The 18321-nt window shown below is 43.7% G+C and overlaps 1 protein-coding gene across 1 annotated transcript in view; it reads right to left on the reverse strand.

Annotated features, from left to right (window-relative positions):
• Window positions 1-3939: 3939 nt before the first annotated feature.
• Window positions 3940-18321, reverse strand: part of LOC110501001 (IQ motif and SEC7 domain-containing protein 3) — a 195664-nt gene continuing 181282 nt past the window's right edge. Inside the window, exons 12-14 of the mRNA XM_090200920.1 lie at window positions 14757-14846; window positions 14249-14292; window positions 3940-5158 (exon numbers count right to left, since the gene is read on the reverse strand). Coding sequence (XP_090057046.1) covers window positions 4658-5158; window positions 14249-14292; window positions 14757-14846 — 635 coding nt within the window. The 3' untranslated portion in view covers window positions 3940-4657. The remainder of the gene's footprint in view (window positions 5159-14248; window positions 14293-14756; window positions 14847-18321) is intronic.

Here is an 18321-nt window from a genome sequence, read left to right on the forward strand (position 1 = left end):
TACATTTAATTGAGTGTCAACTCTTTTATGCTAGCCTCCCTTTTCACAGATAGGCCTGCTGTAAACCATCTCTCACAATACAAAAAGGTCAGTACACTTGAATTTGAATCATCTCTACAAATGGAGCGGACATACACTCAGGAGAGAGTTGTTTATCTCTCCTCTGTTTATCTGTCACATTGTGAGAGCCATTTAGTGTTTCTACTTAACTAGCACGTTAGTCAGGCAGCCACAACAGCTGGAGTTCTGCAGAGAGCTCTGATATCTCCTTCCCAGTACTGCTAAAACACGGGACACAGTTTGGGACACAAGAAACAACGGACACAGTGGGAGAAGCCACTCACTAGCCAGGAGTAATTCCTCTCCTAACCTGACCAGAATAAACTACCCACTGGGCACAGATTTCAATTCAACATTTATTCCACGTTGGTTCCATGTAATTTCATTAAAATAACGTGGAAACAACATTGATTCAACTAGTGTGTGCCTAGTGGGTATTGGCTCTAGTTATCGGCTAGAACTTGGGTTTTCCTGATCAGGTCACTTGGTCAGGAAAACCTCTCAGGCTCAACTAGTGAACTGGAGGTATATTTTACAGTACTAGAACATGTTATGTACTACAGTCACTCACATACAGTTTCATAGAACGTTGTGTGTACTCTACCTACTCACATACTGCGCCAGCTGAGGAAACTGGTTTGGTTCTGCACATCCATCATCCTCACTTGTACTATCACTGTCTGGTTTGAGTCTGTGTCTGCCCGCTGCACACACAAACTGCAGCACATCTTCTGTCACCTGCTATCCGTCAAGGACCTGCACACCTTCAGGACAAGGACGAGTGCAGGTCAGATCATCGCCCACCCTGCCCACCCCGGACACCCCATCTTTCACTGTCAATGCAGTGAATATATTCACCACGGCAGTATCCCTCCCTATGCTTATATAGACATAGCCCCTCTGTAAATGGTATATTCTCACTGTAATCAGCCTATACTCCAGAGTTTTAGGTTTACTGTTCTGATATTGTATGATGTCTATGTTGACTTGTCTGTATTCCGCTTGGATATTGTCTATTGCTGACTGCACCTTCTCACTGAGGCACATTGCATTGTGGGTAAGTGTAAATGTACTTGGGAGAATAAAGGTGATTCTGATAGAGTGTAATAGAACGTTGTGTGTACTACACCCAGTCATTCAGCACAACATAGGGAAAGAACAGAAGACATCCAGTATGGTGAATAGACTGAAACCATCTTTAATAGCATGTTGATATACTGCAGAACAGAAGACAGGTAAAGAGGGATTCAAAGCCAACCGAGGGAGGCGATGGTTAAAACCTATGCCCAAATTCAACAAGCCTGTCCTCCTAAAAGGCCCCCTTCCTCATTGTGCGACAATAGAACAACATAGGTGACAGAAAACCCCCAGAAGGGAAGAGTTCCACGCGTCACCTGAAACGACAGCAGTGCATTTTAAGCATCACAGAGCCCTTTCGTCTATATCCAAAGAAAAAGGTTAGTCATTTGAACGAATTTACAGTAGCATTCAATCAATTCCACTAAACCTCCTTTTTGCTGCTTGAGACTCCATTCATGGGAGACAGTCACATTTTTGCCCACAAAGACAATGATAGGCTTTTCACATTCTGATGCATTGTGGGTGAACGGACAGAATAATGACATATTTATCCCCTGTGCTGCACTCTGTCAAATTCAGTCATGCACAACAAAGTTGACTTTGAAGGGAAAGCATGTATCACAGTATCAATAGGCCTCCTATACATACAAAACCAATGTCATGCCGGGTTGAAGAATCACATTCACTCCACATGTTGAATTGACAACGACGAAAGGAACAGAAAACAGATTAACTTGTTCTTAGAGTGTGAAATGGATACAGACACAGCTCTCTGGTTTGCCATAGGCTGTTAAACCCTAAAGAGACACTGAGCGTCCCAAATGGCACCCTATTCCCTTTCCAGTGCACTAATTTTGACCAGGGCCTATAGGTCAAAAGTAGGGGACTATGTAGGGAACAGTGCCCTATTTGGGACACTGACACAGTGAAGTATTTGAAATATGTAACCCTGTTTTAAACACCCTTCAGCAGTTAATATAACAGAGCCTTGTGTCTATTGAAACTGACACATTAAAAAGGGGAAGGATCTCCGCTGAAGAGATTCGTGTGAGATCTCCTCTTGGTGAGCGGGAGTCACGATGCTGCGGAGGGCAAGGGACAATCTCCACACACACACACACACACACACACACACACACACACACACACACACACACACACACACACACACACACACACACACACACACACACACACACACACACACACACACACACACACACACACACACACAGGAGATATGGGATACATATCACACACACACACACACAAACACACACACACACACACACACACACACACACACACACACACACACACACACACACACACACACACACACACACAAAACCTCTCAGCCCCCACAGCAGCGTGGTGCAATAGATTGTTTTTCCAGAGGCTCGCTCCTCACAGATAAAGTAGACTGAGATTGGAGATGAGTTGGAGACCTCCACACAGCAGGTTGGTAATTATCTGAACTAGCGGCAGGGCTGAATGAGAGGAGGCCAGGAGGGCCAGCCGAATATATATTCCAAACCACCTGATGTAGCTCATGTTTTAAACATGGGCACATTCAGACCAGAGCAGTCGATGAACTATTTCAGATAAATTACATTTGGTTGACCTTAGCATTTACATGGATGGAGATAACTTGGTTGTCCTCTCCGGCAACCCAATTTGATATTTAACAAACTAAGCAGAACGAAAAGTGAGAGATTAAGATTAGTCTTGTCCCCTTCAATACAGATGAGCAAATAACAGACAAAACATTTGAGTGCTGTTATGAATGATGTGAATATTGGAGTACTAAGCTTTTAAAAAAGTCAAATAAAAAGGCTATCTTGATACACAGAAGAAGCAGCATTGAGAAATTACAAGTGTCATGTTTGTCCAGTGCATATGTTTAACATAATGAGTTTGTTGCACTCCAAAATACACTGGGAAATCATTTTGGTTGGATTGTATTGGCAGACAGATCTACAGACTGGCAAAGGGCGAATCGTGGGAATTGCCAGTCTTATTGGCTGTGATTAGGGCCTGGAGTTATTCCTGGTCCTAGTTATGCTCTCAGCATAACAGCACATGCACACAATAAATGTGCAATCTAAACCATTCCAGAACATTCCAGAACATTTACGTCAAGAATTCCTGAGCTGAATATAACAATGACGACAGCAAATAAAGAGCTTATTTCCTGGGCTGTTATTGGCTTTTGGTTTGGCAGTAAGCCTTCTGATTGGTTGCCTTGCCTTCATATGCCATCATCCTTAGCTACAGTAACTGGACGGGGGATCTGTGGAGGATGACAGTGGAAGTGTGTTTCCTGATAATAGAAAATAAAGAAAAACAACACCACAGAGAGTAACAAATAACACACCTCCTCAGATCACAGAGAGAGAGAGAGACACAGAGAGACAAGAGAGAGACAGAGAGACGAGAGAGAGACAGAGAGAGCGAGAGACAGAGAGAGAGCGAGAGAGCGAGAGAGAGAGCGAGCGAGAGAGACAGAGAGAGCGAGAGACAGAGAGAGAGCGAGAGAGAGAGCGAGAGAGAGAGAGACAGAGAGAGCGAGAGACAGAGAGAGAGCGAGAGAGAGAGAGAGAGAGGGGGGGGGTAGAGAGAGAGAGGGGGAGAAAGAGAGACAGAGAGAGACGAGAGACAGAGAGAGATTGAGAGAGAGAGAGAGAGAGAGGGGGAGAAAGAGAGACAGCAGTCTCCCATTTCAATGAATAAATCCACCACATTGCAAAAAAGGAGACAGGTTGCACTGAAATATCGCTAGCTGTAATTATTTTTACATGTAGGGTACTCCTCGAGGTGAGAGTGGAGGAGATTCTGAGTTCTTCTAGTTTTCTTCTAGCCGAGTACAAAGTAGTCCGTTTGGTGGAGACTTCCGTCATTTTGGCACACACATTGTTCAGTCATTGTCAATCAAATGCACACACACATAGTAGAGATGAGGTTAGGATATGAATGGTAAAACTGAACAAAAGTCGTTCTTAGATTAAGTTCAATCTTGGAGGGAATCTCCAAGACATTCAGTCTGTGGAATCCATCTGAATCTAGTTGGTTGGTGCTGGATTTTGTACTACGTCCTTCCTTGTTAACTACTAAAGATCCATCCAGAAAACTAAAGAAACCAATGATATGATCTATATTTAAAGAGTTAAAACTGACAAAACTGTTCTAGAAATTTGTTAAAACTACATAATATTTGAAAATACACATGGAATCCAGTAAAATTCATCTTCTTTTCCACTTGGATTATTCTCATGACGTTATCACACACCTCCTTTCAAATCTTTACCTCGATTCATCTTTTGTTGTTATTTCCTTAAATATATGCATATAGATGTGTTATCTTTTTTTTATAGCTCTGTCTCTGTATGTATAGCATGTACATATGTTCTGTTAGTGACGTGGGCGGGGTGGGTGGGGTTGGGCTGAGGTTGGGAGTGAGGTGTGAGGTTGGGGTGAGGTCAGGTGGGTGAGGGTCATTGGTTCATTGGTCTCTTATTTACAGCAGGCTTTGAGAGCCACTTGGGGTCCTCTGGAGGCTGAGGCGGGGGTCCGCCGGGGGGATGTACTGGTGGGGATGGTTGTAGGGGGGAGGAGGAGGGGGTAAGGGGGGCTGGTGACCGTCCTTGCTCTCTGGCGACCTCACAGGAGTGGAGGTGGCCGACCGGATGACCTGGTGGTGGTGGGCATGGTGATGATGATGGGCGTGGGTGGGGGTGTGGCTGAGGAAGGCCTCCACGCGGCCATGGCCGCTGTTGTCCAGGACGATCACCTTGACAATCTGCTGGCACTGGATGAGCGTGTCGGGCCGAAGGTCGCCCATGCTGATTGGCTGGAGCTGTTGCAGGTGGTGGAGGGGGGTGCCAGCGGCTGACTGAAGCTGCGGCTGCTGCAAGAGCTCCCCCCGGTGGTTAAGAAGGGCTCCAACACTCTCGGGGCTCCTGGGCAAGCTCCCGCTGCTGCTGAGCTGGTACGTATGAAGCCTGTTGTGAATTGACACCTAGTTTAGAAAACAGCCAGAGACAGCATCAAATGTTATAAGACTGGCCTCCTTCTAGTGCTCCCTCAGCCCTCTTCTCTTTTTTTGGGTGACACCACATCACAACTGGCATGCGTGGGGTGGGGGGTGGGGGAAGAGAGGGGGAGGGTTGGAGGGCGAACGTGCGCCCCCTGGTGCTGGGGGGACCAGTTCAGACTGGGTGCTGGAACCATTGGTGTAGAGGTGGGAGAGGTGGGGGGAGGCTGTGGATAGAGGGGGGGTGTTGGTTGAGAGGAGAGATGTGGGTCAGTTGTTTCTTTTGGGGGAGCCTGGTGGTTCTAAAGGAGTCAGAGTGCCTCCCTCTCAAACCACTGTGCAGCACTAAGGGTCACTGAACACTGGGGGTGAAGGAGAGAGGGAGGGGTGCTTTTAGACGGCCATTTAACATAGAAGGGGGGGGGATTAGAACTGGAGACGAAGGTGAAACCAACAGGGGGACGAGACATCCACAGACACCACAGGCAAAACTCATCAGAATGCATGCCTCATCATTTTACAACACATTTTAGTAGGCCTTGTCACTCGCCAAGCCTGCTCTGTTCAGCAGGCCTGGTCACTCACCAAGCCTGCTCTGTTCAGCAGGCCTGGTCATACCTTCAAAGAACAAGGAGGGTTTTGACATCCTACTTAAACATGACCTCCCATGAAGTTTCCTAAGAAACTCTTTCTTTTCCTACCTGTGAAACTTTTTCGGTTAAAAACTAAAGCATTCTCACTGGGGGTTGTGTACATCCTACATAGTTTGGTGTTGCAGGGAGAATTACTTTGTCTTCGATTCCTATTTAGCCCTATTCCCATGTTTTGAAAATGTCCTTAAAAACTGAAAGAGCAAGTATGTTCAAGGCTTCGGTGACATAACACGTTTGTGCATGTTTCGGAAAAACAAATGGACGTCTTAATTCACAATAAACACCATAATTCAATTCAGTCTCAAAGCGAGCACTGCTTTGCTTGCAGGGTGAAAGGCCACTACTTGGCTAATCAACTGTATGACTACACCCCAGCAGTACTCATGCAGCTTGGGTACCTTCCACAGTTCCCCTCATCTCCCCAAACATATGGGTCTTGGAACGAAGAGATATGTTGGGAAATGTCTAGTTGTCTAAACATCGAGAATGAGCTGCGTTTCATTACAGAGCACTTGTAGGTGGATTCTCAGTGGAGTCTGCTAATCAGCCGCTGAACACATTTGCGGTGTAGCTCATATGTAAATTAGATCTAAATCAGCCTCATTATGTATGCAGGCATGTGTAATTTCCACCAGGAAGTGCTTGTCATGGAGGAATGTGTTCCCTTTCATTATGGAAATGATTAAACACTTACAGTACCTTCGGAAAGTATTCAGACCCCTTGACTTTTCCACATTTGTTACATTACAAACTTATTCTAAAATCAATTACATTTTTTAAAAAAACTCCTCAGCAATCTACACATAATACCCCATAATGACAAAGCGAAAACAGGTTTTTGCAAATTTTTTGCAAATGTATAAAACCTTAAAAACATAAATACCTTATTTACATAAGTAGACCCTCTGCTGTGAGACTCGAAATTGAGCTCAGGTGCATCCTGTTTCCATTGATCATCCTTGAGATGTTTCTACAACTTGATTGGACTACACCTGTGGTAAATTCAATTGATAGGACATGATTTGGAAAGGCACACATGTCTATATTAGGTCCTACAGTTGACAGTAAATGTCTGAGCAAAAACCAAGCCATGAGGTCGAAGGAATTGTCTGTAGAGCTTCGAGACAGGATTGTGTTGAGGCACAGATCTGGAGAGGGGTACCAAAACATTTCTGCAGAATTGAAGGTCCCCAAGAACACAGTGGCCTCCATTATTCTTAAATTGAAGAAGTTTGGAACCACCAAGACTCTTCCTAGAGCTGACCGACCTGCTAAAATGAGCAATCGGGGGAGAAAGGCTTTGGTCAGGGAGATGACCAAAAACACGATGGTCACTCTCACAGAGCTCACAAATTCCTTTGTGGAAACGGGAGAACCTTCCAGAAGGACAACCATCTCGGCAACACTCCACCAATCAGGTCTTTATGGTGGAATGGCCAGACGGAAGCCACTCCTCAGTAAAAGGCACATGACAGCCCGCTTGGAGTTCGCCAAAAGGCACCTAAAGACTCTCAGACCATGAGAAACAAGATTCTCTGGTCTGAGGAAACCAAGATTGAACTCTTTGGACTGAATGCCAAGCATCACGTCTGGAGCAAACCTGGTACTCTCCTACGGTGAAGCATGGTGGTGGCAGAATCATGCTGTGGGGATGTTTTTCAGCGGCAGGGACTGGGAGACTAGTCAGGATCGAGGCAAAGATAAACAGAGCAAAGTACAGAGAGATCCTTGATGAAAACCTTCTCCAGAGCTCTCAGGATCTCAGACTGTGGCAAAGGTTCGCCTTCCAAAAGGACAACAACCCAAAGCAGACAGCCAAGACAACGCAAGAGTGGCCAAGGGACAAGCCTCTGAATGTCCTTGAGTGCAGCCAGAGCCCGGACTTAAACCTGATCGAACATCTCTGGAGACCTGAAGATAGCTGTGCAGCGACGCTCCCCTTCCAACCTGACAGAGCTTGAGAGGATCTGCAGAGAAGAATTGGAGAGACTCCCCAAATACAGGTATGCCAAGCTTATAGTGCCATACCCAAGAAGAGTAAAGGGTCTGAATAATTTCACTATGTAAATGTGATATTTCAGTTCATTTTTTTATTTTTATAAATTAGCAAACATTTCTAAAAAACAGTTTTTGCTTTTTCATTATGGGCTATTTTAATTAAAAAAAGGTTTAATCAATTTTAGAATAAGGCTGTAACCTAACAAAATGTGGAAAGAGTCAAAGGGTCTGAATACTTTCCAAAGACACTGTATGATAGGGGCGACTCTTAGGAAGGAACTTTGGCATGGTAAGCTAGGCCTTAGACCAGGGATCAACTAGATTCAACTGAGGGACCATTATTTATTGAATGGAGGGTCAGGTGGTCGGAAGATAATTACAAATCATTTGTAGATTGCAAATTGACTGCAAAAAAGCCCAAACAGATATAATATTTGATTAGAACATAATCATTTCAAACCTGGCTTACATTTATATACAGTACGATCATGTCTCTTTATTATGCATGGGAATCAGGGCATAAAATGAACCCCAGCCCCCTGCCAAATGCAGGTAGATTTAGGTATTGTCGGATAAGAATGTCTATTCCACCAGCCACGTTGGCGGGGGGTTAATTTGCAGGGCTCTACAGTGGAGCATTATGTTCGCATTTAGAGTCAAAGAGTCAAAGGTCAAAGGTCAAGTATGAACATAATGTGTGATTTGTAGAAAAGAAATGCTGCAGTAGTTGTTTTCAAAGTATTTTTACTGCTTTGTTTCATAGCTGCTAATCGCACAAAGAAATAAGAATCCTTATGCAGCAACAGCTTTGCACACTGTGAGTGAAGCGCTGATAGATTCATTTTTGGAGGCGCAGGTACAGGTCAGTAAAGTGAGACAGATTTTTTTCATCTACTTGACACAGTGGCTGGTGGACCAAAAATAAATTTTTAGGCCCCGGGGGGAATATTTGGGAACAGATTTCCCAAATTAAAATAACTTGGAGTTGATTTCCTGGTCTGTTGTTATGTTAGTTTTTTATGTCCAACAATGAAAATGTTTTGCTCAGTAAACTTGGGGGGCCAAATAAAACCACCCACGTGCCAACCTCGGCCCACAGGCACCAGTTGGGGAGCCCTGCTTTAGATTATTATGCAAGCTTGGTAATGGAACTGTGACAAGAATGACTATTGGCAGGTCCATATTGATTTTTCATGTGGGTTTGGGCTCCGTATTGCCCTTAAGCTAGATGGATGACATGGATGCCATTTCCATCGGGGCTTTTGATGTACATCTATTCATAATGTAATAAACTAGATGTTTTATCTTCATCATCGTCCTTAACGAACAATGAGTCACGCTCTTCCTTTGATTTCTCTCCCTCCCCCCTCCCGCCCTTTCTCTTTCACCTTCTCTATCCATCTCTCCCTCTGTCACACATATTCAGCTTCCTTTTGAGCAAGCTGGACATACTGCAGATTGTGTTACAGGCTGTATATAGATCATGGGTACAACATGAATTGACCTGTTATGTGATTCATGACTGTAACTTCAGATATCATTAATGGCACATAATTAATCAATGAAAAACCTTCCTCCATACATGCTACACTTTATCCAGACAGAATAGACCCATGGCAGGGCAGGGTGGTCAAGGACAAATGGAGCCCCCCGATCTCTAAGACCGACACGTACTCTATCCACCTTGGCCTTGGGAGGTACGACATACCTACAACTACAATATACCTCCATTACTAATAATACAACTCCAAATCGGCATTTAACCCAGTCCTTTAACCCAGTCCTTTAACCCAGTCATTTAACCCAGTCATTTAACCCAGTCATTTAACCCAGTCCTTTAACCCAGTCCTTTAACCCAGTCATTTAACCCAGTCATTTAACCCAGTCATTTAACCCAGTCCTTTAACCCAGTCATTTAACCCAGTCCTTTAACCCAGTCCTTTAACCCAGTCCTTTAACCCAGTCCTTTAACCCAGTCCTTTAACCCAGTCCTTTAACCCAGTCATTTAATCCAGTCATTTAACCCAGTCCTTTAACCCAGTCCTTTAACCCAGTCATTTAACCCAGTCCTTTAACCCAGTCATTTAACCCAGTCCTTTAACCCAGTCCTTTAACCCAGTCCTTTAACCCAGTCCTTTAACCCAGTCCTTTAACCCAGTCATTTAACCCAGTCATTTAACCCAGTCATTTAACCCAGTCCTTTAACCCAGTCATTTAACCCAGTCATTTAACCCAGTCCTTTAACCCAGTCCTTTAACCCAGTCATTTAACCCAGTCCTTTAACCCAGTCCTTTAACCCAGTCCTTTAACCCAGTCCTTTAACCCAGTCCTTTAACCCAGTCATTTAACCCAGTCATTTAACCCAGTCCTTTAACCCAGTCATTTAACCCAGTCCTTTAACCCAGTCCTTTAACCCAGTCATTTAACCCAGTCATTTAACCCAGTCCTTTAACCCAGTCCTTTAACCCAGTCCTTTAACCCAGTCCTTTAACCCAGTCATTTAACCCAGTCCTTTAACCCAGTCCTTTAACCCAGTCATTTAACCCAGTCATTTAACCCAGTCATTTAACCCAGTCCGTTAACCCAGCAGATACTGTATGTATAATGTACCTCAAAGATGATCAATTTAACTGATACCGCAGTGGGCCTGTTGACTGTTAGAACAAATAAAGCCTTGTTTCAATGGAGCCCGAGCACACTACCTCTTGTTAAACAGGCCCTGAATGTCACATTGACCGGGTGTGTTTGCCTCTGTGCACCAGTCCTCTGGCGGAGGGATACAAAAGGTCATGTAGCACCTCCAGAGTGGTAATTGCAAAGCCTTTGGGTACTATAGTTCTGCTGATCATGTGGAATGCTACGTTTTCTCACAGAAACATACACACACAGCAGTATTGTGGTAGGTTATGTCAACTGAATAAAAGTTGAAACACCCTCTAGAATTATGGTAATTTACCATTTCTATTCACTCATTCTCTCACTCACCTGAAAGCCCAAAGGGCCACCTCCAAACCTCTGGCCCAGGCATTACAGTTGAAGTCGGAAGTTTACATACACTTAGGTTGGGGTCATTAAAACTTGTTTTTCAACCACTCCACAAATTTCTTGTTAACAAACTATAGTTTTGGCAAGTCGGTTAGCACATCTACTTTGTGCATGACACAAGTAATTTTTCCAATAATTGTTTACAGACAGATTATTTCACTTCCAATGGGTCAGAAGTTTACATTCACTAAATTGACTGTGCCTTTAAACAGCTTGGAAAATTCCAGAAAATGATGTCATGGCTTAAGAAGCTGATTGACTCAAATGATGTCAATGAGCCTATTGGAGGTGTACCTGTGGATGAATTTCAAGGCCTACCTTCAAACTCAGTGCCTCCTGGCTTGACATCATGGGAAAATCAAAAGAAATCAGCCAAGACATCCTTGGGAGCAATTCAAACCACGTTCATCTGTACAAACAATAGTACGCAAGTATAAACACCATGGGACCACGCAGCCATGATACCGCTCAGGAAGGAGACACGTTTGGTCTCCTAGAGATTAACGTACTTTGGTGCGAAAAGTGCAACTCAATCCCAGAACAACAGCAAAGGACCTTGTGAAGATGCTGGAGGAAACGGTCCCAAAAGTATCTATATCCACAGTAAAACGAGTCCTATTTCGACATAACCTGAAAGGCCGCTCAGCAAGGAAGAAGCCACTACTCCAAAACCGCCATAAAAAAAGCCAGACTACGGTTTGCAACTGCACATGGGGACAAAGATTGTACTTTTTGGAGAAATGTCTCTGGTCTGATGAAACAAAAACAGAACTGTTTGGCCATAATGACCATCGTTATGTTTGGATGAAAAAGGGGAGGCTTGCAAGCCGAAGAATACCATCCCAACCGTGAAGCATGGGGGTGGCAGCATCATGTTGTGGGGATGCTTTGCTGCGGGAGGTACTGGTGCACTTCACAAAATAGATGGCATCATGAGGCAGGACAATTATGTGGATATATTGAAGCAACATCTCAAGACGTCAGGAAGTTCAAACTTGGTCGTAAATGGGTCTTCCAAATGGACAATGAACCCAAGCATACTTCCAAAGTTGTGGCAAACTTCCAAAGTTGTGGCAAAATGGTTTAAGGTCAACAAAGTCAAGGTATAGGAGTGGCCATCACAAAGCCCTGACCTCAATCCTATAGAAAATTTGTGGCCAGGATTGAAAAAGCGTGGGCGAGCAAGCAGGCCTACAAACCTGACTCCGTTACACCAGCTCTATCAGGAGGAATGGGCCAAAATTCACCCAATTTATTGTGGGAAGCTTGTGGAAGGCTACCTGAAACGTTTGACCCAAGTTAAACAATATAAAGGCAATGCTACCAAACACTAATTGAGTGTATGTAAACTTCTGACCCACTGGGAATGTGATGAAAGAAATAAAAGCTGAAATAAATCATTTTCTCTACTATTATTCTGACATTTCACATTCTTAAAATAAAGTGGTGATCCTAACTGACCAAAGACAGGGAATTTTTACTAGGATTAAATGTCAGGTATTGTGAAAAACTTAGTTTAAATGTACTTGGCTAAGGTGCATGTAAACTTCCGACTTCAACTGTATATAATGCAGTAACCACTTCCTACCTACTACTATTACCTACCTACCTAGAACAATTACTAAGGACATTTACAGTACCAGTCAAAAGTTTGGACACACCTACTCATTCAAGGTTTTTTTTTATTTTTTTTTTTACTATTTTCTAATAGCGAAGACATCAAAACTATGAAATAACACATGATATAGTAACCAAAATTGTTAGATATTTTATATTTTAGATTCTTACTAGCCACCCTTTGCCTTGCAGTTTTGCACACTCTTTTCATTCTCACAACCAGCTTCATGAGGTTGTCACCTGGAATGCATTTCAATTAACAGGTGTGACTTGTCAAAAGTTAATTTGTGGAATTTCTTTGCTTCTTAATGCATTTGAGCCAATCAGTTGTGACAAGGTAGTGGGGTATACAGAAGATGGCCCTATTTGATAAAAAAAAGTCCATATTTAGGCAAGAACAGCTCAAATAAGCAAAGAGAAACGAAAGTTCATCATTACTTTAAGACATGAAACTTTTAAAGTTTCTTCAAGTGCAGTCGCAAAAACCATCAAGCGCTATGATGAAACTGGCTTTCATGAGGACCGCCACAGGAAAGGAAGACCCAGAGTTACCTCTGCTGCAGAGGATAAGTTCATTAGAGTTTTGAGCCTCAGAAATTACAGCCCAAATAAATTCTTCACAGAGTTCAAGTAACAGACACATCTCAACATCAACTGTTCAGAGGAGACTGTGTGAATCAGTCCTTCATGGTCAAATTGCTGCAAAGAAACCACTACTAAAGAACACCAATAAGAAGAAGAGACTTACTTGGGCCAAGAGACACAAGCAATGGACATTAGACCGGAGGAAACCTGTCCTTTGGTCTGATGAGTCCAAATTTTAGATTTTTGGTTCCAACCGCCATGTCTTTGTGAGACGCAGAGTAGATGAACGGATGATCTCTGCATGAGTGGTTCCCACCGTGAAGCATGGAGGAGGAGGTGTGATGGTGCTTTGCTGGTGACACTGTCTGTGATTTATTTAGAATTCAAGGCACACTTAACCAGCATGGCTACCACAGCATTCTGCAGCAATACGCCATCCCATCTGGTTTGCGCTTAGTGGGACTATCATTTGATATTCAACAAGACAATGACCCAAAACACACCGCCAGGCTGTGTAAGGGCTATTTGACCAAGAAGGGCAGTGATGAAGTGCTGTATCAGATGACCTGTCCTCCACAATCACCTGACCTCAACCCAATTGAGATGGTTTGGGATGCGTAGGACCGCAGAGTGAAGGAAATGCAGTCAACAAGTGCTCAGCATATGTGGGAACTTGGAAGAATGTTGGAAAAGCATTCCAGGTGAAGCTGGTTGAGAGAATGCCAAGAGTGTGCAAAGCTGTCATCAAGACAAAGGGTGGCTACTTTGAAGAATCTGGAATCTAAAATATGTTTTGATTTGTTTAACACGTTTTTGGTTACTACATGATTCCATATGTTATTTCATAGTTTTGATGTCTTCACTATTATTCTACAATGTAGAAAATAGTACAAATAAAGAAAAACTCTTGAATGAGTAGGTGTGTCCAAACTTTTGACTGGTATTGTACATGGATATGTCATGCTATATGGGGGGCAGATGTATTGTCTGATCGGAGTTCTATAGGGTCAATAGTTAGTTCAATAGAGTCCCACTCACCCATTCACTCACATACAGACGCACTAGCGTTATGCTAGGTCAGGCTAACTTCTGTGGTGCCTAGGCCTCTGCTCCAGTGACAATAGATACAAATAAACACTTACCTGCATTAAGACTTGGCCTATCAGTGAGCACTTACCTCCACTGCATTGTGTCCACTGTTCTCATCCAGGTCCTGCTTGCCTGTCAATCAAAATGACACCAACATAAGAGCTGACGGAAACATGAGGCCAAAATCAATGGCGTGTGTATGTTTTTGGTTTTATTGTCCTTGTGGGGACCAGATGTCCTTGCAAGGATAGTTAAACAAGGAGATTCCGGACACTTGGGGACATTTCACCGATCCCCACAAAGAAAAATACTATTTTAGGCTTAGGGGTTAGGTTTAGGGTCAGGGGTTAGGTTTAGGGGTTTGGGGTTAAGGTTAGGTTAGGTTAGGTTAAGGGTTAGGTTTACGGTAAATAGGATTTTTAATGGGAAACAATTGTTTGGTCCCCACAAGGATAGTAAAACAAATGTGTGTGTGTGTGTGTGTGTGTGTGTGTGTGTGTGTATGAGAGCATGTGTGTCTGGAGAGTAGTATGTTTCACAGTATTGCATGTTAGCTTAGGTTAGGTGCACAAACACATGTGTACACAGACACACACCTGACGGGGAGCCCTGTTTGCTGCGTAGCTCCAGAGTGCCATTGTTCTTAGCTGACACTCCCTTCGAGCCCTGTTGTTTCTCCAACTCCCCTACACAGGACAGAAGACAGTCATCAGAGGGAGAGAGAGAGGGAGAGAGAGTGAGAGAGTGAGAGAGAGTGTGAGAGAGACAGACAGACAGACAGACAGACAGACAGACAGACAGACAGACAGACAGAGGGAGAGAGGGAGAGAGAGAGGGAGAGAGACTGCCAACACACTGACACTGACTCAACTCCAGCCACTTTAATAATGGGAATTGATGGGAAATGATGTAAATATATCACTAGCCACTTTAAACAATGCTACCTTATATAATGTTACTTACCCTACATTATTAATCTCATATGCATACGTATATACTGTACTCTATATCATCGACTGTATTCTTATGTAATACATGTATCACTAGCCACTTTAACTATGCCACTTTGTTTACATACTCATCTAATATGTATATACTGTACTCGATACCATCTACTGTATCTTGCCTATGCTGCTCTGTACCATCACTCATTCATATATCCTTATGTACATATTCTTTATCCCCTCACACTGTGTACAAGACAGTAGTTTTGGAATTGTTAGTTAGATTACTTGTTATTACTGCATTGTCGGAACTAGAAGCACAAGCATTTCGCTACACTCGCATTAACATCTGCTAACCATGTGTATGTGACAAATAAAATTTGATTTGATTTGATTTGATTTTGAGACGGAAAGAGAGAGAGACGGACAGAGAGTGTAACGAACAGAGTGTGTAGGGGAGGGATGGGTTGGAAGGAAAGGAAGAGAGAGTAAGAGGGAGGGAGAAATGGGGTGAGGCTGAGAGAAAGAGTGGTGATAGGGAGAGAGAGGGAGAGAGCGAGGGAGGGAGGGGGACGAAAGAGGATGAGACGTACAGAGACAGAAGCACCAACAGTGACAGACAGTGAGAGAGGAATATAGACAACAACTGCAGAAGAGATAGAGAGTGAGAGGAAGATAAAGAGAGAGACAGAATGAGTGACAGGGGCACAGACAGAGGGAACAGCATGTGCAAGGGAGACAGACAGACATAGAGGGAGCCAGACAGAGTGACAGCAGCAGAGATGGAGACAGTGACAGACAGACAGACATAAAGAGAGACAGAGAGTAACAGCAGCAGAGACAGAGAGTAACAGACAGACAGACAGACAGACAGACAGACAGACAGACAGACAGACAGACAGACAGACAGACAGACAGACAGAGGGACAGACAGACAGACATGAAGAGAGACAGAGAGTGACAGCAGCAGAGACAGAGAGTAACAGACAGACAGACAGACAGACAGACAGACAGACAGACAGACAGACAGACATAAAGAGAGTCAGCAGTAGCAGTAGAGACGGAGACAGTGACAGACAAAACAGAAAAACAAGTGGGGGCGAGTCCTCTGCCTCCTCCCTAGAGTCACTCAACTCTACACGGTGTCCCAAATGGCACCTTATTCCCTATGGGGCCTTGTCTAAAGTAGTGCACTGCATAGGGAATAGGCTGCCATTTGGGGCACCGCTGTGCGGTTGATGATGATTGCCTGTCATTTCCATTGGCGACGGCTAAATGTTGCTGTGTCCCCACTGACTGCTTGGTTCTGTAATTCTGCTGCAGCTGTACTCCAGTAGGATGACTGTGCAGAATAGTTGAGTCCTTTTTCAAGTCTCTTTCCTCATGGGAAATAGTCGGGAGTGTTGTGTGTGTGTCTGTTTTTTCATGTGTGTTTGTGAGTGAGTGTGTGCATGTGTGTGTGTCTGTGAATGTGTGTGTCTGTTTTTTCATGTGTGTTTGTGAGTGTGTGTGTACATGTGTGGGTGTCTGTGAATGTGTGTGCTTCCTTGCTCCAAACTCAGGTGACCTTTTGTGTCACAGCAACATCCCCCAGCGTATCTCCAGTCCAACGGAGGAAAAAAAAGGGATGAAAAAAAAGAAATAGCTCATCCAAAATAATGTATGAATCATCCATCCCTCCATCCACACAGGAATTCCCTTTCGTTTCTCAAAGAGGAGAAATAAACAATAACAAATGGAATAGGCCACCGCAGGCTTATTTACATGAGTGCTAACAACGGGCGCCTTCGTAGAGGAGGGGAAGATGTCCACCGTGTGTGTGTGTGTATGTGTTCATGCATTGGCACTTGACTTTGTCTGAAAATGGGGGTGCAAAAGCTTTTAAAACTGTTTCTTAACACGAGGAACCCATTTTTATGAACAGAACACAACAATTTTTCTTAGGTTTTGCCACAATAACTGGTATTGAAAAGGTGTTTTAATAACTAGATTACTAATCTCCCCCCCTGAAAATCCCACCTCAAATAATTAATTGAAAGTCTGAAACTGGAGTTTTGCATTTAAATTTTGTCATTGATCATGTTCCCATAATAATAATATTACAAACATATTATTAACTTATCATTATTATCATTAAACTTGTGTACAACAACCATAGTGAGTAGGCTACATACACTGAGTGTACCAAACATTTTGCCCTCAGAACAGCCTCAATTCATCAGGGCATGGACTCTACAAGGTGTGGAAAGCATTCCACAGGGATGCTGGCCCATGTTGACTCCAATGCTTCCCACAGTTGTGTCAAGTTGGCTGGATGTCCTTTGGGTGCTGGATCGTCCTTGATACACACGGGAAACTGTTGAGCGTGAAAAACCCAGCAGCGTTGCAGACAGTGAAGGCTGCTGAGGAGAGGACGGCTCATAACAGAGACTGTAACGGCGCGAATGGAATGGCATCAAACACCTGGGAACCATGGAAACCATGTGTTTGATGTATTTGATATCATTCCACTCCAGTCATTACCATGAGCCTGCTCTCCCATATTAAGGTGCCACCAACCTCCTGTGGTTGCAGTTCATGACACACACCGGTGTTCCTGGTACCTACTACCATACCCCGTTCAAGGGCACAAATACACAATTCATGTCTCAGTTGCCTCAAAGCTTAAAAATCCTCCTTTAACTTGTCTCCCCCTTCATCTACACTGATTGAAGTGGATTTAACAGGTGACATCAATAAGGGATCATATCTTCAACCTGTCTCCTCCCCTTCATCTACACTGATTGAAGTGGATTTAACAGGTGACATCAATAAGGGATCATATCTTCAACCTGTCTCCTCCCCTTCATCTACACTGATTGAAGTGGATTTAACAGGTGACATCAATAAGGGATCATATCTTCAACCTGTCTCCCCCTTCATCTACACTGATTGAAGTGGATTTAACAGGTGACATCAATAAGGGATCATAGCTTTAACCTGTCTCCTCCCCTTCATCTACACTGATTGAAGTGGATTTAACAGGTGACATCAATAAGGGATCATAGCTTTAACCTGTCTCCGCCTTCATCTACACTGATTGAAGTGGATTTAACAGGTGACATCAATAAGGGATCATATCTTCAACCTGTCTCCCCCTTCATCTACACTGATTGAAGTGGATTTAACAGGTGACATCAATAAGGGATCATATCTTCAACCTGTCTCCCCCTTCATC

The sequence above is a fragment of the Oncorhynchus mykiss genome, chromosome 15 (genome assembly GCF_057628025.1).
Source record: "Oncorhynchus mykiss isolate SJ-2025 chromosome 15, ASM5762802v1, whole genome shotgun sequence".
NCBI lineage: Eukaryota > Metazoa > Chordata > Actinopteri > Salmoniformes > Salmonidae > Oncorhynchus > Oncorhynchus mykiss.